The sequence below is a fragment of the Thunnus thynnus genome, chromosome 12 (genome assembly GCF_963924715.1).
Source record: "Thunnus thynnus chromosome 12, fThuThy2.1, whole genome shotgun sequence".
Lineage (NCBI taxonomy): Eukaryota > Metazoa > Chordata > Actinopteri > Scombriformes > Scombridae > Thunnus > Thunnus thynnus.
In genome coordinates, this window is record NC_089528.1 from 13,291,293 (window position 1) to 13,312,688 (window position 21,396).

Consider the following 21,396-nt stretch of genomic DNA (forward strand, 5'->3'; position numbering starts at 1 on the left):
ATCGATTAAAATAGTTGCCAATTCATTTACTGTCTAATCAATTAATCATATCAGCTCTAGTTCAGTTTATTAAAGGTCAGAAAAGTTTTTAAAAATGCCGCTCATGATTTAAATATTAAATTTACAATGAGATAAAACAGAGAAAACCCTGCACAAAGACTCAGACCCAGCAAAGCTTTCAGAATCTTGAACGCTGACGTTCTTGCCTGATAAATGACTGTTATTAAAATTGATTCATTTTCTGTCAATCAACTGACCAAAGATCGATGAATCTTTTCAGCATTACCTCTAATCATAGACTGTACACGTACTCAGCCTGTGCTTCTGACAACATAATGCATTTCATTGCCTACTCAAATCCATTTAAATGTTAGATTTAGGCCAAACTGACTGTAGAAATAAAACTCTTCTGGACTTGGATGTAAACAACATGTAAGAACTTTAAGGTTCACAGGATGCCTTCATCTGCTGCTGCTGCTGCTGCTGCTGCTGTGTCTATGCTGCCATCCTGTGGCAAAAATGCAGCCGCTGCACATTTCCACTCTGCACTGGGCAGAAATAAAGACACAAGACTCAAAAGATCATTTTACAGTAAAAAAATGAAACCAAAAACAAGACTTTATTAAAGAAGCATAAAAAATAAAACTCTTGATACATTTCTCATAACCGTCAAGTCAGCTCAAATTATATGATTATACAATTCTCCCGGCTCACGGTTAAAAGGTCCATAAACTTTCAAATAAAATATATTTCAATTTTAAAATTTCTTCAATAATTTTCTCATTTTGTTATAAATTGCCTATATGTAGTACACAGGAAATAAGGAAAATAAAAAAATGGAAAATAAAAATAAATTTGAAGTAATAAAAAGGGTCACATTATTGTCTGGGATATTTAGGTAAGCAAATAAATTGTAAAAAATAAAATGTGTAAAAAGTCTTTTTTTTTTTTATCTTAAAAATTATTAGCTAATGCCAGGTGGCTTGAAGACATGCAGATGGTTAACTTACAAATAATGATACATGTTCTTTAGAAACTACACTTATCTTCAATTAAGTCATTTTGCTTGTGAAAACAAGATCCCAATGATTGTATTCAGGATATTTACACACAGGTCAGGCCTGAAACCTAGTTTGCTGACGTTTACATTTTGGTTCTGCATACAAAGAGAATTAAAGCAAAAATAGGAGAGCGGAGGCTTGAGGGGTGTCTGTCACCCCTTATTGGCATGGCTCTCTTCGCATCCCCCCCTCTAATCACAAAAAAGGTCAGAGGTCACTGGCTAGCATGCCTCAGGAAACCCTGTTTTCAAACCTTTAGGAAGGAAATGGGGGAGGGGGATACGTTTGGCTAAAAGAAATTTAAAAAAAAATCAGCAGTCTATCTGAAAAAACTTGTACCTTTTTAACAATTAAACTACTGTACATGAACCCTAACATTCTCTCATTGGCCAGAAGCATCCTGGTGCAACGCCAGGATTTACATTAGACCCATCTGGCAAAGAAAAAATGACACATTTTATTTCCTCAACACGTCGACTTGGACAGTTTTAAGAAGGGCTACAGTTTTAAGGTTGGCCTCAACAGACTCACACAAACAGTCATGACCGATCTGTCCGTTCAGACACATTCGCCGCCCTGCATCTGTTCCGAGTGAACACGGGAAGAGACGAAAAGCGACGTTTGACATCGGAGCCCAACGAGGGGATGGGTTGCCGGTTTGGACGCAGCGAGGAGAATGAGATCAGGGTTGTCAGGTCTACAGTGCACTGAAGAGTCTGAGAACTAAACGGCCTCCAACTAGGGCTGGGCAATATACAGATACATCAATATCGTGATATGAGACCGTATATCGTCTTAGATTTTGGATATCGTAATATGGCATTGTTGCAAGTGTCGTCTGTTCCTGTTCTATTATTTGCATTTACTCACTTAGTCATTATATCCACATTACTGATGATTATCAAAAATCTTTTGTGAAAGCACCGACAGTCATCCCTACAATACTGTCTCAATATCGATATTGAGGTATTTGATCAAAAATATATGCATTTGATTTTGTCCATATCGCCCAGCCCTACTACCAACCAGCTTTTGTTCATCACCGTGTTTCAGTAGAGAGTTGCACCAAAGCACCATGAGTTAGTCTTCACAAAGACTACCGGTTCGGCTCCTGGTTTAGAGTTTTCCTACACGTATGGACACATGAATCAGTGCACTGCTGCGCTCAACCAGGACAGCGGCTTATTAGTTAAGATTCCTCTGTGGAGCGACTGCCCTTCGTCACCTCAAGTAGCTAACGAACAGTCAGACAGCAAATAAGTTCAACATTATACTGACTGGAGCACCAAAGCACAGCAGCAACTGCACATTTTTTTTTTTTATCTGTGTGGCTTTGCCAATTATTTACTCAAGCAAGAGTTACCCTTTTTTCCTTAATATTAAAAACCCACAACCCTTCCTGACGTCCACACTGCAGCGTCCTACACTACACTAAGAGTATGCGATTTGAGGACCAGGTGATGACAGACCAATTAGAGAGAGAGAGAGAGAGAGAAAAAAAATCATTAACAACAAGAAGCAAAACATTCTGCAGCTGCTGGGATTTGAACACAAAGCGTGTCTGGAAGCCCTGGATGACCTAGCTACTAGCTGCCATAAAGGACAAGTTAATTCTTCTTCTACTGTGTGAGCCTGAAAACGTGATCATGTCTGTGCAGTCAGAGGAAGCCCTTAAGAATTAGGTGTGTCGCTTTAATTCAGTTGTCATGGCTTGTCTCATTCTATGAGCTGATTCCCAGTATGTTCAGAAGGGCCGCTAACGGCAACCGTGTACCATCACGTCGACATCGCCCAAATCACACATACAGTATTAACACTATAAAGGAGGCAGTTACTGCAAACTCACTGGATCAAAAAACAAAAACACAAAACACAAAAACAGGATGCGACCGCCTCATCAGGAGTTACTGAGTAATGCTATGAAACACAGGACAAATCTCAAACAACTATCCATATAGTGCACTACATTTGGCCAGGAGTACGGCGCTATACGGGTACGACAGTGTGTCATTTGAGAGAGTGCCATACAGCTTTGCTGTGAGAGTGGGGTGGAAGACCAAAACTTAACAAAACAGTAAGAGCTGTTTCTTTTTTTTTTTCCTTTTTTTTTTTTTTAGAGGGGAGTTTTACAGTGCATGAAAAAAAACAAACGGTTTAATCGAGCCCCTTATTATTGTTTCATGTGGGAGGAGACGTCTCTCCTTAACCAAGACCCCTTATTGGACAAAACATTCACGTGTGACATCAGAAAAGCCCTATCTCATCCTAGAGTTCAAAATATGTCTGTTAGCCACACACTTGACAGTCAAGAGTCAAAAAAAAAAAAAAAAAAAAAACTAGTAGAAAACACTAAATAAGCCGATCTAGATGTAACAGACAGAGGATGTGAAGGGGAGAGAATGTCCTGGTGTGGATGGATCGGAGCGACGCTTTCCTATAAGACTGTGAGGGAAGTTGAAGGAGAGGGGCGGTGGGACAGAAACCTTCTCATGGTGATGACACACAATGATGCCAATGTGAAGAATAGCATGAGTGGGCGCAACCACCCAGAAACACACACATGCAAACACACACACGAGAGAGAGAGAGAGAGAAAGAGAGAGAGAGAGATGTAAAGGGATTGTCAGGCAGCCCAAACGTACAGAAAACTGACCTCAGTCACATTCCTTCAGTATCATTAATGGTACGTTTCTACGTTGTTGTTTTTTTTTTTTTTTTTTAAAAAAGGATCATTAATGTGAATCAATGCGGGAACCACATTTGAAATGTGGGGCAGACTCATCCAAATCCATGTTATTGAATTTGATCATGTTTGCTTCTATTAACAGCATTCATTTGGCATTACTGATGGCTAATTTCTATTATGTGGCAATGAGAAACTGGAATTCATCCTCAAGAGGTCTCTTGGGTGTATTGTTCTGCTAGGTGCCTGACTACATGCCGACCTTTAAAAAAGTTCCAAGCGTACGGAAAAATAGCGACCCCCCCGCCGCTTAATGTCACAAACAGCATGAGTGAGAGCAGAGGAGAGAGAGAAAGCAAGGGATTGTTGGAACAGTTTTGCGTCCTGTCGAGAACGTTAAAATAAGGAGTAGAAAAGTGCAGGCCTCGTTGACAGCTTCATCGAAAAATATCTGTTAAGTACAAAAGTGTCAAAAGGAAAGGCTGTGAGAGAGAAAGCAGGCAGAGATCTGAATAAGCCAGAATGAAGAAAATGTCGAGACAGACCGACGGCCGGCAGCCCGAAGCGACGTCGAGCTGAGCGGGCTGCTCCGGGTCAAAATGAAGGCCTGAAGAGAGATAAGACACTAGTTTCCTTCCATAAGTTCACCGCCGAGAGACTGTCTGAGCCCCAACTGTCTGCAGACCAGTTTCAATTAACTTCACTCTGAAAATAAGTCATTGTCATTATTATTATTGTTATTATTAATCTTGACAGTTATCAGCAATAAATCAACATCCGTATAGTATCATCATCTCTATTAATGCATTTATTATGGTCCATCGTGTGTGTGAAGGTTATTAGTGTGAATCCTTCCATCGCCGCCGCTGCCGCCACAGCTGGTGCCCCACTCCAGTCTTCTTCCTGCCCCCCCACCCTTCAATATGTCCCCCCTCCCCCTCCCCCTGCCATTAGGAGAAGATGCGGATGCACTGTGTGGTGGGGGTGTGGCAGACGGGGCACTCTGGCTCAGCTGACTGGCAGATTTGCCCAGCGCACTCCATGCAGAACAGGTTGTGGCCACAAGGCACCAGGGCTGCTGTCACCTCACTCTCGAAACACACAAAGCAGTCCCTGTTGACCCCGGGGCTAACGCCAACCAGGCCCACGACCCCGGGGCCGGAGCCGCCTTTCAGCCGGCTCAGCATCCCAGAGCTGAGGCCCACTCCGCTGCTGCCTCCCTCGGAGTCAGTGGGCGAGCCGCCAGGCAGGGAGGAGGCCGAGCAGGAGGAGTACCCGGTTGATGAGCCGCCGGAGCTGGAGCTGGACGCTCCGGAGAAGGAGCCGCCTCCTGCACTGCCAGACTGTAGCCAGGAGAGAGTGCTGAGGGGGTCGCTCTGGGCACGACGGGCTAACGGATGATCCAGGGGGCCCACACCCGTGTCCTGAGGCAGAGTTGGAGACAATCGTGGAGTGATGGCGCCACCACTGAGGCCGCTGCTGTTGCGACGTAGAGGCTGCTGCTGCTGGGAGGAGCCGGCCGTCTTATTGCCTGCTCCTCCGTTAACGAAAGGTGCCCAGATGTTGGAAGCACTGAACTCAAAGCCCAGTTCATCTGAGGAGGGCAGCCCTGGGGTGGAGTCGCCCCCGAAAGTGAAACCTCCTCCAGCACTGCTGGAGCCTGTGCTAAAAGGGCTGGTGGGGCTGCCTCCCTCGTTGGTCTTGCGGGTGTTGCTGAAGCTGTCTGAGCTCATCCCGCCGTTGTGCGAGTGATAGGCGACTGAGGAAGACACCTTCCGGCCGGAGGAGTGGTGCATGGACATGGGAATAGGAGGAGGAGGGGAGGGTGGAGGAGGAGGGGGCGCAGAGTGATGGTTGGCAGCCCTGGACCACAGAGATGCCCCCAGCCCTCCGCTCAGGGCGCCTAAGCCTTCTAGACTGACGTCAGTGCCGTTAGTGTGGAAGTCGTTGTCTCCCTGCAGGTCTACAAAGGTTCCAGTTCGCAGGGTGATGTGGGTCTCGATCTCCTCTCTTGCTCGGTCCACGTTCTCGGGCATGCCGGTCACCTCAAACACCGGGTCCTTCTCTCGACTGGGTGTCACAATGTAGGTGTGAGTCTGCTGCTGGATGCGCTTGATAGTTGCTCCCTTTGGTCCAACAACCAAACCAACTACTCTGTAGGGAACCCTCACCTGGATCGACAACAAGAGAAATATTATAACATCTGAAAAAACTGAACTGTAGTTTTATGAGACATTAATAAAACTAACGTTGAGAAAAACAGCATGATGACTGAGCTACAGAAGCTTAAGTACCTGTATGGTGGTCTGTCCGGGTAGGTGTGGTGGTCCAGGGAGAGAGCCTCCTCCTCCAGGTCCTCCAGCTTTGCACCGGGACGCCCGGATCATAGAGAAATGCTCCGCCGCAGAGACTATTTCACGTTTGGCCATCTCCACGTCCTCCCTACGTCCAGTCACAATGAATACTGGTTCCTCGCCTCTCACTGGAGTCTTTATATAGGTGTTTGTCTTGGCACGCAAGGCCTTGATCTTACAACCTGGAAGACGTACAAGCACACAAACATCACTTAAGATATTCAACAAAGTGCCAAAAAAACTATACACACACCTAAAGATTTCCAAACATTTATTTAAAACACAAGCACAGATCAGTGTGATTATGTCACGGACACAAACAGGAAGTGTTTTAACTGCTTTAAAGATGTACTGATTTGATGTATATAATTTTGATGTTGGTTTGGTTATTTATTTTTTGTGCAGGATGCTTTGTGCGTACTCGGGGAGGCGTGCCATCTTAAACATGGCTTCTCATTGTGATCCATTGCTGTCACCCACCTGTGTTCACTCATCAATCAGGATTGGGTTACACCCGCTGCCAAGTTTATAAAATGTTAGCTTGATGTTTGTTCATCCTTTTGTACCCTGATGAAGACCTTTATGGTCGAAACTGGTCGGTTTTTTATTGCAAGTAGCCATGATTGAATAAAGGCTTTTTATCTCAATCCCAGTGTTTTTTGTTCCTGCTCCACACATGAGTGCCTGAAGTTTGTTTTTCCCTTCCATGCTTTAAAGATGTGAGGAAAACTGAATCAACACCTCTTTAAAACCGCTTCAACGACTGAGCATTACTAACCTTCATGACGAAGGGATTTATCGCAAGGATGTTGCATTATTAGACTGTATCAGTTTTAGCTGGGCAGACCAAATAAACTGGCAACTCAGTGTTTATATAAATAAAGTGTGTTTTGATTTGTTTACACATATGAAAAAGATACAAATTGATATACACAGAAACAACAAAAAGATGTAATGAGGTGCAAAAAACCCTTAAGGGGCTTGATCAGGGCGCTCTGATGCATTACACAATTAAAAAAGTAAAAAAAAAAAACATTATAAGGATGGAAAAGGTGATTGTTATATAAACAAACAGAAAACAGTTCCTATACATTTCTGAATATGCAGTTTATCACTGCTAATAAATCAGCATGCTCATGTCCAGTGTGCGCAGCTGTGTTGAATCCTCAAAAACAAAAATATACACTTCTTTTTAAATATGGTGACTGACCATCTTAAAATAACATATCAGAAAAAAAACAAAGGGAGGATAAACGAGGAGCCTGTCTGCTTAAATATACTTGTCAGTGGCTGATGCACTGCTCATGTTGTCAACTCATGATGCTCCAGCAGCATCGACCGAGCGGCGCTGTGTCTTTAAATATGGACGCTTCATTCCCGGCGACCAATAGGACGCGCGGAGTGTGATGTCATCCTGAGAAGCAGAAAGCATGGCTTTTTCAAACAAAGAGAACAATGCCGTATAACGCTGCCGCGGCCGCGACCACCGGAGCAAACCCACAACACGAGTCGGTGCAACGCGTTTAGTGTTAAAATGATAGAAAATTGGGGGAAATAAAAATGACACGTGTAACGCGGAGCGGCTACATCCGCGAGCATCTGCAGACAGACAGGCAGAGCTGGGTGCAGGGCGTATCACCGCCCAGTCCCGTGTTTGTGCGCCTGCTGCCCCGTTTCAAGCCTTAAAAATCTCCTCCGCACAGCCGATAATCCTCCACTGTTATCACATATATAACTTAAGATTGTGAGTACGGTGTTTAAAGTGGCCGTTCTGCATCTGTGACACATAAAATCTGCATATTTCGGTTCATTTCCTTTGTTTGGTGCAGGCTGCTAGACATGTCCAGACTCCCGACAATCTGCCGCTTTGTCTGACCCTCTCCCACCCCTCCCCCTCCCTCCTACTTCAACCAACACACTTTCAGTCTAAATACTGTTTTTTAAAAAAATAGATCAAGATGATGAAAATAAAGCAGGTGTGTTATTTTCAGGGAGAAGCCGCATTATGCTGGCATTAAAAAAAGATCCAAACACTGAGGAGCAGGGCACCAAGCAGCAGGCTGTGAAAGTTCAGCAGCCAGCCACCCAAACAAAGAACAACCAGGCGGCATGCTGCCTGTGTAAGCTGGCCAAAAAAACATAAACACACAAATAAATCCTCACACACACACGCACTCCTGCTCTTACCTTGTCTCCCAACTATCTCCGCCACATGTTCAGAGCTGGGGACAGGCACACACTCCGTCATGTTGACGCTTCTTTTCCTGCTGCAGAGGACGGAGCTTTGTTCCCCGTGGAGCATGGGGTGCGAGCCGGCCATGTGGTACCCGCCCGAGCCGTAGTACTCCGGGGATGGAGAGCAAGACGTCGGCGAGTCCCTGGACCCGCTGGGATGCTCCAGCATCTGTAGATCCACGTAGCCGCCTCCACTCACACCGTTACAACCCTCGGAGCCCGGAGCCGGGGTCCCGTCCAGAGGGTCCGCCACACAGTCCGCCTTCTCCAGGGCCATGAGTGACAGCTGGTCCAGGGCGAAGCGGAGCGCCTCTTGGTGGTCCTCTTCCCGGGACTCCTGGTCCGTTTCTCGGGGCAGACCGACCCCGCTGTGCTGGCTGCTGATCACCACGTCGTGGTCCATAATCTCGGGGTGGAATAAAGGGCTCGGCATAGTCTCTCCGTGGATCTCACATCAGATCACGGATGCCTGTTTGCTGGGAGTGAGGCTCACCCTCTTCTGAAAGGGGAAAAAAATGAGTTAATACACCAAATTCAGATAGTTGTTTATGATTAAAAGAGTGGAGATGAGCAGCGATCACTCATAAACAACATCTTGCATGAACAGTGTCGGTTTGGGCGCTTTGCTTTGTCTGTTGTTGCTTCTTGTCTGACATCTGAAACCATCCGACAGGCTGCTTGTTTTGTCGGGATAAAGCTGCTTCTAAACGCCGGTCAAACACAGCATCTCCCTCCACACATAAGAAACACATTAGCGGCACTAACTTCAGTCACTCTTGTACGTGCTGGTTGAATTAGGAAAATCTGCCGGCTTTGGAAAAAAGTGGGATATACGCTGTTGTTAGCTTCAGCGAGCTAACAGGCGGCTCTCAGTCACGTTGTCGACCCCTTTGTTTGGGAGCAGCGCGGCTAGCTGCTAGCTCCGCTCCGACACTGGAGCCGGTGCTCGTTCTCAAAGCCGGCCGTGTTGATTTTTAAAATTAAACAAGCGCTGAAACCACACGAACTTACTTTATGTTGCCTTTGTGTCGACGAGGTCCTCTCTCTTCGCTTGCCGCCCAGCTCTTGAGGGGGAAAAGATGAGGAGGTGGACGAGGAGGAGGAGGAGGAGGAGGAGGCAGCGCTAGTAGGAGCTAGTGAGCTAACTAGCAGGCTAAGTGGGGGGCGGAGGAGAAAAACGTTTAAAAAAGCGAAAAGAGGACACTGTTGTTTTTTTTTTTTCCTGTTTCTGGAGAGTCAACGCATGTTCCTGGGAGTGTCACTGGGTCTTCATTCTGCGCACCGTCAGGAGACCGCAGCTGAAATCCAAGACGAGCAGTTCCCTTTTTAGTTAAAAAACACACAGTGGCTGTTCTCGGCTCTGTGCTGCTGCCTGACCCCGCTCGGTCCGCCGCCTTTGTCTCGCCGAGCTCACGCCGCTCCGTCTCCCGCACACGGCACTGACGTCACCCGCGACACAACAATGGGTTCAAAGGCCACATGCAGCAAAAGGGGTGGGGGGGGGGTGGGAGGGGGAGAGCGGCCACCGCTGCTGTCACTGCCATTGTGTCTGTCAGTCTGCAGGGCGAAGCTTTATTTCACCTTTATGTCTTATTGCGTCCTGATATGAGTGTCAATACAATGATACATGTGTTAAAAAATAAATAAATAAAAATAAATGTGATCATAGTTATGGAGCACAAAAAATGACATAAGCATAAATGTAGACATACAGAAATAAAATAAATACATAAATGTAGAAATGCATAAATAAATTAATCAATAAATGCAGAGATACAGGAATAAATAAATGGCAGAAATGCATAAATAAATATATGAATAAATGTAGAAACCTGCCTAAATAAAAGATTCTTTATGGAAATGTAGAAAATAAATCCCAAGATATTGATTTAATTGTCCCTTTTCATCATTTATTTATGTTTTCAATTATTTATTTCTGCATTTATTTATTTTTTTGTTGTCATTTTTTGTGCTCCATACATGGCAGGGTGTGTTCATCATGGCTACCAATGAGACGTTCGGGATGCTCCAACTGAACTACTGATGCACACGCGGGCTGTGTGCCTGCATTTATTTGTTTGCTTGGTTATTAAAAAGAACAATGAAAAGATATGCTGGAGGGCAATAGGTATATTCTTCTTTTTTTTTAAAAAAAAAAAAAGCATGTAAATACTTTAATTAAAAATAATCAAGGCACCACCAAGAAATCATTTGAAGGAGGGTCACATTTTTTCAAGTTTAATAGGGGAGATGCCCCCCTTAAGAACATTATTAATTTACTGAAAAGACACAAAGTGTTTGAATGTGATTCCAGTGTGTACAGAATCGTTATGCATAAGCCAACACAGTCTGTGGGCTAATATGTTGATAGAGTATTAAATGTAGTTCTTATAGCAAACACAAAACAAAACAAAAAGCTGCAGGGGTATCTTACCCCACTATCTGGGGTTAAGATGAGTAATTTTAATGTTAGGTATCTACAGACTTTGTAATTAACAAAGCGCATATTATCTCATCAAGAGCATTTGCTTTTATACCCATATGTACATTGAAAGGACAGTAGGGCTGTTATTTTTCGATTAATTGATTAGTTGTTTGCTCTATAAAATGTCAGAAAATGGTGAAACATGTTGATCACAGCACCCTGAAGCCCAAGATGACGTCCTCAAATGTCTTGTTTAGTTCTGACCATCAGTCTACAACCCAAAGATATTCAGTTTACTGTCATAGAAACCAGGAAATATTTTGGACATTTTTTTCTTTAAAAATGACTATAAACAATTAATCGATTATCAAAATAGTTGGCGATTTATCTAATAGTTGACAACTAATTGATTAATCGCTGCAGCTTTTAAGGACAGGCTTTAAATTCAGAACATATGCCCACTTGATTTAACAAAATAACTGCTGAAGCCTCGTAGTAGTTTCGGCTGAACAAAGACGAGTATTCTGTGTGTTTTAAGACAGACTTGAAAATATATGAATGTTTGCCTTCCACAGCCTCCTGAATCTAAGAACATACAAAGAAACTCTACACACACCAGTGAAAAAAGAGCTGCATTTATTTGACAAATAATGAGTCTTGTAATGAGGTACAGTACATCAGGTTGTGAGGTACATCAGCGTTGTATTTGTTTTTATATTTTCTGAGGGTTTACATCTTTTCTGTTACTGTCTTCAGTCAAATGTAGTTGGCAAAACGATACTGACAATTCTTTTGTCAATAAAAAAATAACATGACCTAAACTTCACAACCATGTAAACTCAGGTTTTTGTAAGAAATAACACTACTTTGAACTGTTAAACCTTTGATCAAACCTTTGTTTGATTATTCACAGACACAAGAGTACTGTGTGCATGTAAACATACTGCAACCTTTTCTATGCTTCTGGGCATAAAACACTACCTACAGTGCCAGAGAGGGATATAAAAGAGGAAACATGTTCTCTTCGAACAGTAGGAAAAACAAAAAAAAAACACACTTTTCAACATTAGCTGACATTACAACAGACACACACATTTACATACATAATTTCTCATTCACATACATCAGGTTTTTAAACTTGAGCTTCAACAACATACAACACTGCATTGTATAGAGCACCATACACAACTGCCATATATTAGTAGAGGTAAAAAATGAACTGAAAACTGAAACTGAAAGCACCTTTTCAGGATTAAACCGTCATATGTTAAAAAAACAACAAAAAAATCAAGAAACAGTCTTTGTTTAGGTTTTCAAAATCTGTAGAATGTCCGCATTTAAGGTCTATTTCAGATAAAAGTGTGAAAAAATCCTCATGAAGCCGATTTAAAACGAGTCTTCTGTATGAAAGGAGTTAACTAACAATATTGATGTCAAACGAGCCTGTGGGAGACAAGAGGAGACATGTTATATATGAATCGACAAATAGAGACGGAGTCAGCAGTACTGGAATCATCGCTGCATTTTTGTGTACCTTGGCTATAATTCCTCCTTGTCCACCTGCTCAACCTTCTCCTCTACTTTGTTGGCTGCTGCGTCTGCAGCGGTGTCTTCTATATGAGCCAACATATCGGCCATAAGGGCTTCCTCGAGCCGCCTCCTCACATTCTGCACCAGGTCCTCCTGCTTCCTGCAAGACACACACACAAGGAAAAAAAGTTTAGAGCTCAGGAGTTGAAAAAGAGTCAGAATAACATCTTCATAGAGAGAAATGGGTTGAACATCACATGTATAACTATAACATGTAGGGCTGTAGTCTGCTGGTCGACTGGTCGATTAGTTGGTCGATAAGCTCTCGTCCGACTAAATTCTCATTGGTCGAACAATCTCTGTGTTATTTTCATAAGGAGAAAAGTGCTACATCAACAGCTTTCCAGGAGTAATCCATTATTTCCTGCAGCGGGAGGGACAGACTAACAAATTACCTGTGAAAACGGGGGTGTATTCACAACTTTGAACTCACCCAACTTAATGGAGACCGCTGGGTTTAACTGTACTGAACGTTTACTGAATCTGTGTTTCTCCATAATGACACAACGAGAACCCCCGCCAGGCCAAAAAAATATTTTTTAACATTTGATATCCGAATGAATATCCATTCATTCGGAAATCGATAGCGTTTGGGAGTCTCTGTGCAGCGCTGTTCTGGTACGTGAGTCAACCTCTGTCGCTGCCTGGGAAACCACTGGTAGCGTGGCTCCATTAAGGAGTATGGTTGCGTAGCGAGTGGGAAAGAGCGAGGGGAAGAGAAGTGACGGTGGATGTGAGCGGGGCAGAGGAAAAGATCAGTAGTAAGTTGTCAGTCTGGCAGTAAATGTACAGTACAGACTACAGTGTGTCAGTTAATAAATGCTAAAAAGTCACGTCTGTTGTTTCCCCAAATGCTGGAAAAGTAAAGCGGGTTAGCTCCAAAGTTAGCAACAATGGGTTAGCCTAACCTGAAGACACAAAACAGAGAATGACAGAGCAGAGAAATGTGTGGCTGCCGAGTTTACTGTACACTCTGTCCCGTTACATACCGCCCGCCCCCCCCCCCCCCCCCCCCCCCGCCCCCCCCCCCCCCCCCCACGCGCGACTAATCGATTAGTTGAAGATTATGTGCGATTTTAGTTGACCAAGATTTTCTTTGGTTGACTACAGCCCTAATAACATGTTCAGCTTACTTTACTTAGTTGTTACAAATCATATATAGTTTGAAAAGCACCATGTAGTACAATTTAAGCCTGTGCAGTTTGACCCCAGTGACAGTGTCTCTGCTCTTTTATCTCACTGAGCTCAACATGTTCATAGTAGCGACACAGGACGTCAGTTCAGTGGGGTTTATATGATGTGTCAGAATCTGCCACGACTCTGTTTAGTCAAACTATACAGACAATGGACGGTTAGCTAAAATTGTTAAATATAGAGCTGCAATGATTAGTCGATCGATCAACAGAAAAGTAATCGTCAACTATTTTGATAATCATTGAAGTGGTTTTTTCAAGCAAAAATCCTCAATTTGATGAAGAATTGATGAAGAGTTTCTTTTCCTTGTCTTACATTATAGTACATTAAATATTTGGGGGGTTTGGACTGCTGCCCAGAAAAACACGAGACATGTAAAGACTTCACCTTGAGCTCTAGACATTTTTTTCACTGTCATTTTTCAGTGTTTTCTGATGTTTTAACTCAATTCATTAATTTAGAAAGTTATCAGATGAATCGATAATGAAAATAATTGTTAGTTGCAGCTCTAATACGGTATAAGATGTTGTGAGCAGTAACACACACTGAACATCAGTTTGGTGTCTGACTTAAAGGAACCTCGATCCCCTGAAACAACAGTGGATAAATAATCATTCAAAACATTTTATGAGTGAATGCATTTTTTTAGTGTCCCTATAAAAACAGTACAGTTCACTGCTGGATCATAAAGTCATTTAAACAATGTAACTGCAATTGATGATGTATTAGAAACCACAGCAAATCACCGCAACACAATTTATAAAGTAAGTTCGGTGTCATTTGTATCACTAGTGCAGTGCCTGTTGAACATGTGCCTGTTCAGAACAGGCCGATTACTTTGCTGCTTCAATGTATAGAAAAATGAATACAGTTGATGTGAGGTGTGAATGAGTTTATACACCAACATGAAAGAAACTAACATCAATTATACACAGATGATATAAATAATAACTACTCTAATAGTAAATACATGTTCTTTTCTCATTTCAAGGAAAATAAAGGCTGCATTTAAAAATAAAGTAATGTGCGTCCTAAAATAAAGTGGATCGATCATTTTGGGTTCTTAGATCGTTCCTGTTTTCTGTGCCTTCAGTTTGGATTTGAGTGAGAATGTTTACTCAAAAGATTTGTGCTTTGTCTGTAGTGGCATTTCACAATCGCCACAGTCTCAGAGCATATGAGACAAACTGGTTTTGAACTGCCCGTGTAAGTATTTCCTCCATTTTATGTGCGTCCATAACTTTGTATTAGTCTCTGAGTGCTTCCAAAACGCGGGTGACTTACACTCAACAATGTACCTGAATGCCTCCTGTGTGGACACAATTCATGTGCTGCTAATGCTGCTTCTGCTGATGAGCTAAACGTGCTGCTCATACTACGTTTGCTCAAAAGATTTGTGCTCTGTCTGTAGTGGTACTAAACAATCACCAGAACATATGAGACAAACTGGTTTTGAACTGTCTGTGGAAGCATTTGCTCCGTTTTACACACGTGACCACGGTCATTGTGTACTGGGCTCTGAGCGCTTCCTGTGGAGTCACTGGTTGCTGATCTCCTAAACATGCTGCTAACACTACGCTTTCTGTCTAGACACGGGGTCGGAGTGTCCGTTCTTGATTAAAAGCTCTGTTTTCGCTGTCTACTTTTCTCTTTTTAGAGCCCTTATCGCTGACTCGTGTCTGGTCTCTCCCTGACATGCAGGAGTCATTCAGCGGAGTCCTGAAGCTCCGCCCTGCCCCTGCCCAGAGCGTAGCAGCTCATTGAGCACTGGTTTATTCAAAGTTTATTAATATTAAACGTATCGCGTATCCAAATTGCACCAAATTCGACACTGCACTCCTTTTGCTCCCCAGCCATACTCCTGCCAAGTGTAGAGTCGATCTGATGAACAGTTCAAGAGATACGTGAAGGACATACAGACATACAGACAGATTCTTTTAGTAGACAGATGTAGCCGAGACTGCAACTGAAATATCAGAGGAAAGAGACTGAGACTGATGTTTACTTTAAAAGCGCCCTGGAAATAATTGTGTTGACAAATGCTACACAGTAATGGAAAAGAGTAGGAAGTCATCAGATGTAGAAAACAGGGACTCTTCACTCTACTCCAACTAAAACACATACAGTAGAAGCAGTGAAAACACATATACAAACTCCAAACAGATACTCAAGTTGACACATTTCAAGCTTTTTACTCTCTCAGGCAGCAGACACCTGTACACTCGATGTCCGTCTATACCAGCAACAACATTTTCAGTAGTTCAGTAACTTTAACATGATTACTTAAAAAGTATGTGCCATGTTGAACTGCACTTTTACAATGCTATGGCTTCACATTTGACACCTTTCATTTCTTAGGAAGCATTAGTTAAAATCTCAGATAAAGCACCATATAATCAGCAAAACATGACTTAAAAAAGCTAAAGGCAAAAGATTTATACTATTGTTCATTCATGACACTGTACTGTACGTGCTGTACGGCGAAGAAACTGTGAAGACAGCTGTGCATGTCTGAACGTCTCACCTGATATCATCATCCGTCACCACAAAGGCCTTGCAGAGAGGCTGTGCTGTGTTGAGCCAGACTCCGGGATTTTTCTCCACTGCAGCTGTAAGCTGTCCGGTGACAGGTGCTGGGCTGGTGTGCAGGGCGCTGGCGATGGCGGAGAGCAGTGTTTTGTCTGAACATGCAGGCCCAACACCTAAGGAGGGGAAAAACAAGGGAGGCACAGGTCAAGCTCGTAGAAAATCCTCACTTTTAAAATCATAAATGGCTGTTACATTTAGGTTACACTCACCCTGTAAGCCTTTGGGAAGATCCATGGTTTTCACCAGCTCCTCTGCAATATCAAATGCACTTAACCCGCTCAGCTTCCTCTCCCAGAACAGCTGCAGCAAAAAACAAAGAAGATGATCTTAAATAAGTTTTGAGCACATTTTTCCCTAAACTGACTATGTGCATCATCATCTAATTTATAGGATATTGAACTAGGATTGAATAAAGCCTTCAGCACAAAAATTACAACAACTTGCAGGTACAGTAATTTCCTTTGACCTTCTTGCCTCAGTATAGTATTAACAATAAACTGTTTCCGATAACGCTAAAAGACATTAAAAGAGTTTAAAGAAAAAGTTTTAAAATATGAAATGTGTATTGTGGAAAATCCCCTCCCACCCTAATCTTCCTCTACCTGCCTCACTGCTTCCTGGATGGGCGGAGCCTCAGAATCTATACAGGCCAGCTCACCTGTGGCAAACTTTTGAGAACAAAGAAGATGGCTGGCCTCATGTGGATTCCTCATCCCTCCAATAGTTTGTTCCATGTATATGATATGTAAGTGTCCTTTGGTTTAAAATGCATTTACAGCAGCTTTAATAGGTTATGATTTATTTGCTGATTAGGTTTCAGTAGTGGTAAAGTTATTTCTTCATTTTCAGGTTTCTAGGTAGTAACTCTGAAGTTAAACCTGCAGTGCAGAACTTTTACATATAAATGAATGTCCGTTACATTGAAGCCCATGCAAACGAGTTCACACAATAGTGATTAAGTTTATCACTGCCAGATAAATCCCTCTGTAATTCACAGAATATGGAGTTTTTAAATCTCATGTCAGGGGAGACATTCCCATGCTGGCCATTTGGCCGGAATCATGCGGCTCTTCTAGACTTTCCAAACGTCATCGGACTGAACGGATCAAATTCTGACAGCGAAACAAGTCATTTTGTGGGGGATGCTGAAAGAATTTATCCACCGTTTTACGGCTGCAACATTAGGATATGGCCAGTGGTGTACTGGCCGTCAGGCATACTGGGACAAATACCAGTGGACCATCAACACATCCGTTTTTACCGGCCCTCTGTGAGCCTGTCATTCGGGGTGCACATGAAAGCTGCATGCTTGTGTCAATCACAGCGGAGCGCCCCCCTTCACTCTCACTGCCAGAAGGGGGAGACGCATTCCAGCTTTAAATTACCTTTGCTGGATTAATATTATTGAAATTAGGAATTATGATGTCTAGATTAATATTCTGTTATCAGATAAACCAGTTGCAGCTATTCTATAATAAAAGATTGGACTGGAACTCCTGCCTTTGCTCATCTGTCCTCACAGACAAGCCATTGAGTTGGTGATATTCCTGGAACCAGACTATCCTTAAGAGACACCAGTATTCCTTCAGGCTAAATATTCTTCATGCATGCTCTCTGCCCTGACTCACCTGTTTCGGTTGGTCCACGGCCTTCTGCGGATCTGCCTTCACCTTGTTGTTGGGGTGATTTGTTACCTTGGTCACTGGCTGCTTGAAGATGGATGCCGTCTGTCGAACTGGTAGTGTTGTGTTTAAGTCAGGCTTGGCCTTTACAAAGGAGACAACAGCATCATTGTCTACTGCACCAAAATAAGAAACTTTTTAGAAAATTAAATTTGTGAGAAATATTTGTACAAGTCGATACTGTTGTGCAACTCTTTTATTGTTAGTGTTGTCAGTACCAAAAAATGTACTGTTGAATCACTTAATTAATTCTATGGAAGGTGAAAGGACCAGGTAAACATAATGAACTGGAATGATTCTTGTGAGCCATGAATAATTTAAGAGAACAGTCTACCACTGAGCCGAACAGCAGAGATAAAAAGCTGTAATTATGTCACATTTCCAAGGCAATGAATATTCCTCAGAGTACAATCAACAGTCAATCATTAAGGAATATCTAGGTGAGAGGTTTACCAGTGAGGAAGACATTAGGAGGCCTCTGGCAACTCTGAAGTAGCTACAGATCTCCATGATACTAGATGTGTCCGAAATCACCTCCTATTGCTACATATTGATACTTTGTCATTTTGAGTATTTGAATTCTACGAAGAGTTTATGCATCTGCTGAGCTCAAAATTCCCAAACCAGGATGAAATGTAGTCTTCATAACATAAACTAATTTGCTAAAAAATACAGCAATGCTTCCTGACTGTCAGTGCAAAATGTGATTACACAATGTATGACAACTCATAAATGGCAGAAACCTCAATTTACTACTTTCTGGAGTAAACTATTAAGTCTTTATTATGAAGGGAATAGTGAAAGAGAAGTAAACGTGATTCACCAGGTTCAACTTTGTAGCAGAGAGGCAAAGAAGAACAAAAAAAACCTCACATGACATCTCAGCTACTTCTTGCCACTTTTTGTTATGTGGGTGACCTAAAGTGACCTATTTGGCCTAACTTATAATACTAAACAATACTGTTAATGTATCCTGAAGTGGGTATGTCAGAGTCCAGAACTCAGTACATCCAAATTTGTTGCTGCTTGACAGAATTTGAGCAGGTTTGTAAAGATAACGAGGTGAAAAATGATACAGACCTATCAACATACACAGACCTGAGGCTGTAATTACTGCCTTACGTGTCTCTATGACATATTGACCTGAAGGGGGTAAATATTTATGCAAGCAGGAACTGTAGCTCTGTTACTCAGTGTCCAAAAAAAGCATTCATTCATTCATTCATTGTAGTCAAACAATAAAAAGACGAGGGTAGAGGTAACAGGTAGCATAGTGCTTTTTATAGACACTGTTAACTGACTTTATACTGCCCACAATCACTGGAATAACGCATCGACAACGCCTCTTTAAAATGAATTTTTCCCTTCAAGTAGCACTCAACATTCACCAGCCTCATAAATACCAGAACCGAGCTCAGTCTCACCCTGATTTGATGGTTGATGTCATGAGGATGCTTGTGCCTGCTGCGCTGCACTTTGGTCAGGAGCAACCGTCCAGGCCGAGAGTGGCTGGCATTCACATCTGTGTGAAGATTGCTGCCCAAGCCACGGACTATCTGAGGCTTGTTGAGGAAGCGCTTAACAGGTACACTAGAGAGCGAGAGAGAGGGGGAAAAAAAGGACATTATCACCACAAGATTGACCACTCAAATACCAAATGGATTCACATGGATCACATATAACTAGACCTCTTTTTGGGGGAGTCCTGAGGTCACATAACTGCATATAATCTTGAAACAAAGGATCAAAAGGTGTAGCTTGACTTGTCCCGCCCTGACAGGTGTAATGACAGGGAGTCAGGAGGTGTCAATCCAGCACCTGTACACGCCCACACTGTCTTTAAACAACAGGTCCAATCTACTAAATGATGTGTGAGCACCTGAGTGGATGATCCCTGTGAGCAGGAGGAGCTTTCAGGTAGATTTGTTCACTGATACAGCTTCCTGATTGCAACCCAACAGACCGGCTGTCTGTCACAGCTCGTCATTGTCCTCACAGTGAAACTCTCAGGGACCCACAATTAGATAAATCAGCTGTGAGCTACACGAGAAGAAGCATGCAGAGTTTTAACGAGATAACTGTGTTGTAGCTGTTTGTTTTTACACCAGTGTGTCTCAGCTCTGGTTTGACTGTGAAGGGCCCGACGCACCGCAAGTCAAGCGTGTGTAAACAATGAAACTTAGCTAGCTAATCAAGCTAGCAGCGATGGGACCCGTCAGTGTATCAGCGTGCCAATTAAGTGGTGCTCAAAGTTGTTATTTTCCAGTTTACCTGACAAACTCAAAACTCTCTATAGTCTACGTTCAACTAAACTTACTGTGCCTGCTGCTAGAAAGTCAACATTAGCGTAGAGCCGCTCATTTGCTGATGTCCTAACTGCAAAACGCGTGTATTCATGCGTGCGTTTCCTGCAGGGAAACTTTCATTTTAACAACTGCTTCGACTGTAAGATTATTGAGTCCCACCTTTTCCTTTCCATGGTCCACGGTGTCTTGGTTGGTTTAGCTTTAAGTCTGGCTTATAACATGTGTAAAAAGCCAGCGAGCTGTCTATTATTGAGCTCATGAATTTCCACCGTGTCTGGTTTGTTATCGATCCCCGAGAGGTCCCCCGTCAGGACCTTTACAACCGTAGATCACTCCGCCAGCCTCGCAGCGTCATGAGCGCCGTAATCCATCCGCTGTACACTCATGCGAACTAGTGCGAGCGTGATGCGCCAGTCCAGATCTACACAGGGGTGCGCAGCGAAGACAGCGTGTTAGCGGAGCAGCTTCAGTCAAATATACATTTACTCAAGTGCTACATTTAAGTACAATGTTCAGGTACTTTTTAACCTTACTTGAGTATTTCCATTTTGTGTAATTGTACTTCGCAACATTTTAAAAGAAAACATTCTACTTTTCACTCCACTAACATCAACATGACATCAACAATTGCAACAGGACTAGATATATCATTAAATGTTGCCCATAGGTTCATTTATCATAACCTATAACACCCTCAAAGTGTCATTCTACATGAGTGATTGTGATAATTAAAGCCCCTTCCCCTCCTTCCTTTACCCTCACTGTGCAGAGTTTGACACTAGAAGGCTGTTTTCACACTCATCTGCTGAATGTGGAAAGTGTCTCTGTTCTCACCTTAAATGTAAGTTTAGGAGGTCTACCTACAAGCACGATTTGTGACATCACAACTAGTTTGGAGCCAGTTGCTGTCCAGTACCCAACAAGTTTCATATGGGAATTTGAGGCCTCTTGTGCACATACACTGGCTTTTTAGTGAAGTGAGACATCTGGTATCCAGGAGTTAAACTTTTGAAACAAACAATATTTGCATATTCATAGATTCTGGATTTTTCAATGAGGGAAAAGGTGTAGATGTAACTCTAAGAATATTTCTAATATTCACAGTATGTACATGTAGTATAATTTTGACTTCAGGACAGGGCTCATTGTAAAGTACTTTAAATTGCTTTTTGGTTGAAAGGTTATATATAAATAAACTTGCCTTGACATTGTTGCATTGCTACTTTTACTAATTAATAACCCCAAGTTAACCTTTAGTTGCAGTTGGAAGGGTATGA

The 21,396-nt window shown here is 42.7% G+C and overlaps 2 protein-coding genes across 3 annotated transcripts; both read right to left on the minus strand.

Annotated features, from left to right (window-relative positions):
• Positions 1-581: 581 nt before the first annotated feature.
• LOC137194062 (RNA-binding protein MEX3B-like) lies at positions 582-9,789 on the minus strand. 2 transcript variants are annotated; one of them, XM_067605590.1, is made up of 4 exons: positions 9,345-9,789; positions 8,286-8,832; positions 6,039-6,280; positions 582-5,915 (listed from the first exon to the last, which is right to left on the minus strand). In XM_067605590.1, exons 2-4 carry the CDS (start codon positions 8,764-8,766, stop codon positions 4,695-4,697), a joined length of 1,944 nt encoding a protein of 647 aa, XP_067461691.1. In that variant the 5' UTR covers positions 8,767-8,832; positions 9,345-9,789; the 3' UTR covers positions 582-4,694. The 2 variants fall into 2 exon arrangements, with proteins under 2 accessions (XP_067461691.1, XP_067461692.1); XM_067605591.1 differs by lacking the exon at positions 9,345-9,789 and adding an exon at positions 9,099-9,279.
• A 1,588-nt stretch (positions 9,790-11,377) lies between these two features.
• On the minus strand, positions 11,378-20,463 carry mbd3a (methyl-CpG binding domain protein 3a). Its single transcript, XM_067605599.1, has 7 exons — positions 20,279-20,463; positions 19,238-19,403; positions 17,760-17,897; positions 16,341-16,431; positions 16,067-16,244; positions 12,293-12,448; positions 11,378-12,201 (listed from the first exon to the last, which is right to left on the minus strand). The coding sequence occupies exons 1-6, from the start codon at positions 20,290-20,292 to the stop codon at positions 12,298-12,300; spliced, it is 738 nt and encodes a 245-aa protein (XP_067461700.1). The 5' UTR covers positions 20,293-20,463; the 3' UTR covers positions 11,378-12,201; positions 12,293-12,297.
• Positions 20,464-21,396: the final 933 nt, after the last annotated feature.